This window comes from Merops nubicus, unplaced genomic scaffold (assembly GCF_000691845.1).
Source record: "Merops nubicus isolate BGI_N331 unplaced genomic scaffold, ASM69184v1 scaffold17343, whole genome shotgun sequence".
Classification (NCBI taxonomy): Eukaryota; Metazoa; Chordata; class Aves; order Coraciiformes; family Meropidae; genus Merops; species Merops nubicus.
In genome coordinates, this window is record NW_008598956.1 from 87,986 (window position 1) to 89,737 (window position 1,752).

The 1,752-nt window shown below is 36.7% G+C and overlaps 1 protein-coding gene across 1 annotated transcript in view; it reads right to left on the bottom strand.

The window, feature by feature from the left end:
* Positions 1-1,752, bottom strand: part of TACC3 (transforming, acidic coiled-coil containing protein 3) — a 15,179-nt gene that overhangs the window by 3,449 nt on the left and 9,978 nt on the right. The window contains exons 10-11 of the mRNA XM_008937227.1: positions 690-766; positions 563-606 (exon numbers count right to left, since the gene is read on the bottom strand). Of these exons, the coding sequence (XP_008935475.1) occupies positions 563-606; positions 690-766 (121 nt within the window). The remainder of the gene's footprint in view (positions 1-562; positions 607-689; positions 767-1,752) is intronic.

Consider the following 1,752-nt stretch of genomic DNA (forward strand, 5'->3'; position numbering starts at 1 on the left):
AAGTTTTTGTTACCACATCTGAGCAATGTTTCCCACAGGCTTAGAGCAGCATAGAAAAGTTGAGAGCATATTCACTCTCCTTAAAGAGTTAAATTTAAGCAAGGCACAGATTTGGGTGTTTGGCTTTGAACTAGGAGAGTGTACCTATATAACAAGAGTTTCATTGAATGTCCCCCTCACTTTGCAACCACAAACCTGATTAAAGCAAAGGCCAAACAAAACTCTCCAGCAAGAACTCCAACTGACATCTCAACACTTAAATGAGGTCAGATAATCAACAATTAAATACAAAGTGCAGACAACTGGATCTGCCAGTTTTAATAAAAAAAAGTTAGATGTGTTCATGCCTGATTCAGGAAATCATCATTACCTACCAAGTGATATCATGTCTGTATGAATATGCATAAGTGTTGTTCTACCTTGTCTGAAACCTTATGCTCACCCTGGAAGCACCTGGAACATTAATGCCATCAGAAATGACAGAGTACCAACTCCAGTTAGTAACCACAGGCCAAGCCTGCTCCATGCCCCAAGCCATTCAAAGTGCAAATACAGGACTCACCCATTATTTGTGTTATTGTACCTTCAAACTCAGCAACTATTTCTCTAAAAAAAATGAAAAAAGTTGAACATAAGTTAGAAAAAGCAGCTGGAATAAAGTAGATATAAAAATCAGGACAGATTCATACCCCATCTCCTTGTATTTCATATGAAGCTTATCATACTTCTTTTCCCATTCCTGAATCTCCAACTGTTTCTCTTGAACCTTTGAGGGGAAAAAAAATAAAGGTTTATTTCTTGCACAGGAAGAGATACAAGATTTAATACTCAGAACAGTCTGAAAGGCAGTTTAGGTATACTTATATCTTGATATGGACAAAAATAAGTTTAACCGCTTAACAATCAAAATCAAGTGTTTCATCAAAAATTGAGTCAAAAAAGATGCATTGTTACATATTTCACAGACATGATTCCTATTCAATGTTACCAGTATTTCTAGTAAAAAAGATCAGAGCCAACACAGCCAACCTCTTTGCTACTCACTCACTACATATGTAGACTGTAGATCACTGTTCCTTGGCCAGTGATGTTCTCAAGAAATATTCTCTCATGTGACATTACCAGACAGATAAAGGCCACACAAGTCTGCTAATCTTAACACAGAAAAGAGCAAATTCCAGAAACATTTAATCAAGATCAAATTGCTGTTTGGGGTAGCTTAACTCAGTCCTCCTCCTTCCATTTTTCCAAATTTCAGGACATCTCAGTTTATTAAGAATAACCACAGCTATTTCTCATCAGCTGAATTAAAGCTGAGCTCACAGTAACAGTATTAAGCAGCATAAGCACTCTATGCTAAATGCTTTGTGCAAACTGCATAAACTTAATTTTGTGCTGGGGTTTCCATTAAGAATTGTAACACTGATGCTTGACTGCAGTGTGGGAGGCCTTCAATGACAAGAGGTCCAAAATACATAAAGCCACCTGGCATTTTAGACAAAAGATGAGAGCACATGATTGCTGCTGATTTCCCCTTGAAGTTGCACAGTATTCTGTAGTACACCAATTTTCAGTGTCTATTTTAGAGTAAACATTTTAAATGCTTTGCAGTATTTCACATGAAGTGGGGCACAAGTGAAAAAAGAATGTACCAAAGAATGAGTAGTTTGGCTAGAAACAAATGTTAAAAAGCAAAAATGTGTTAAGATTGAGACCACTTAGAAGATTTCATTTGCAAACTCAACAGAACTG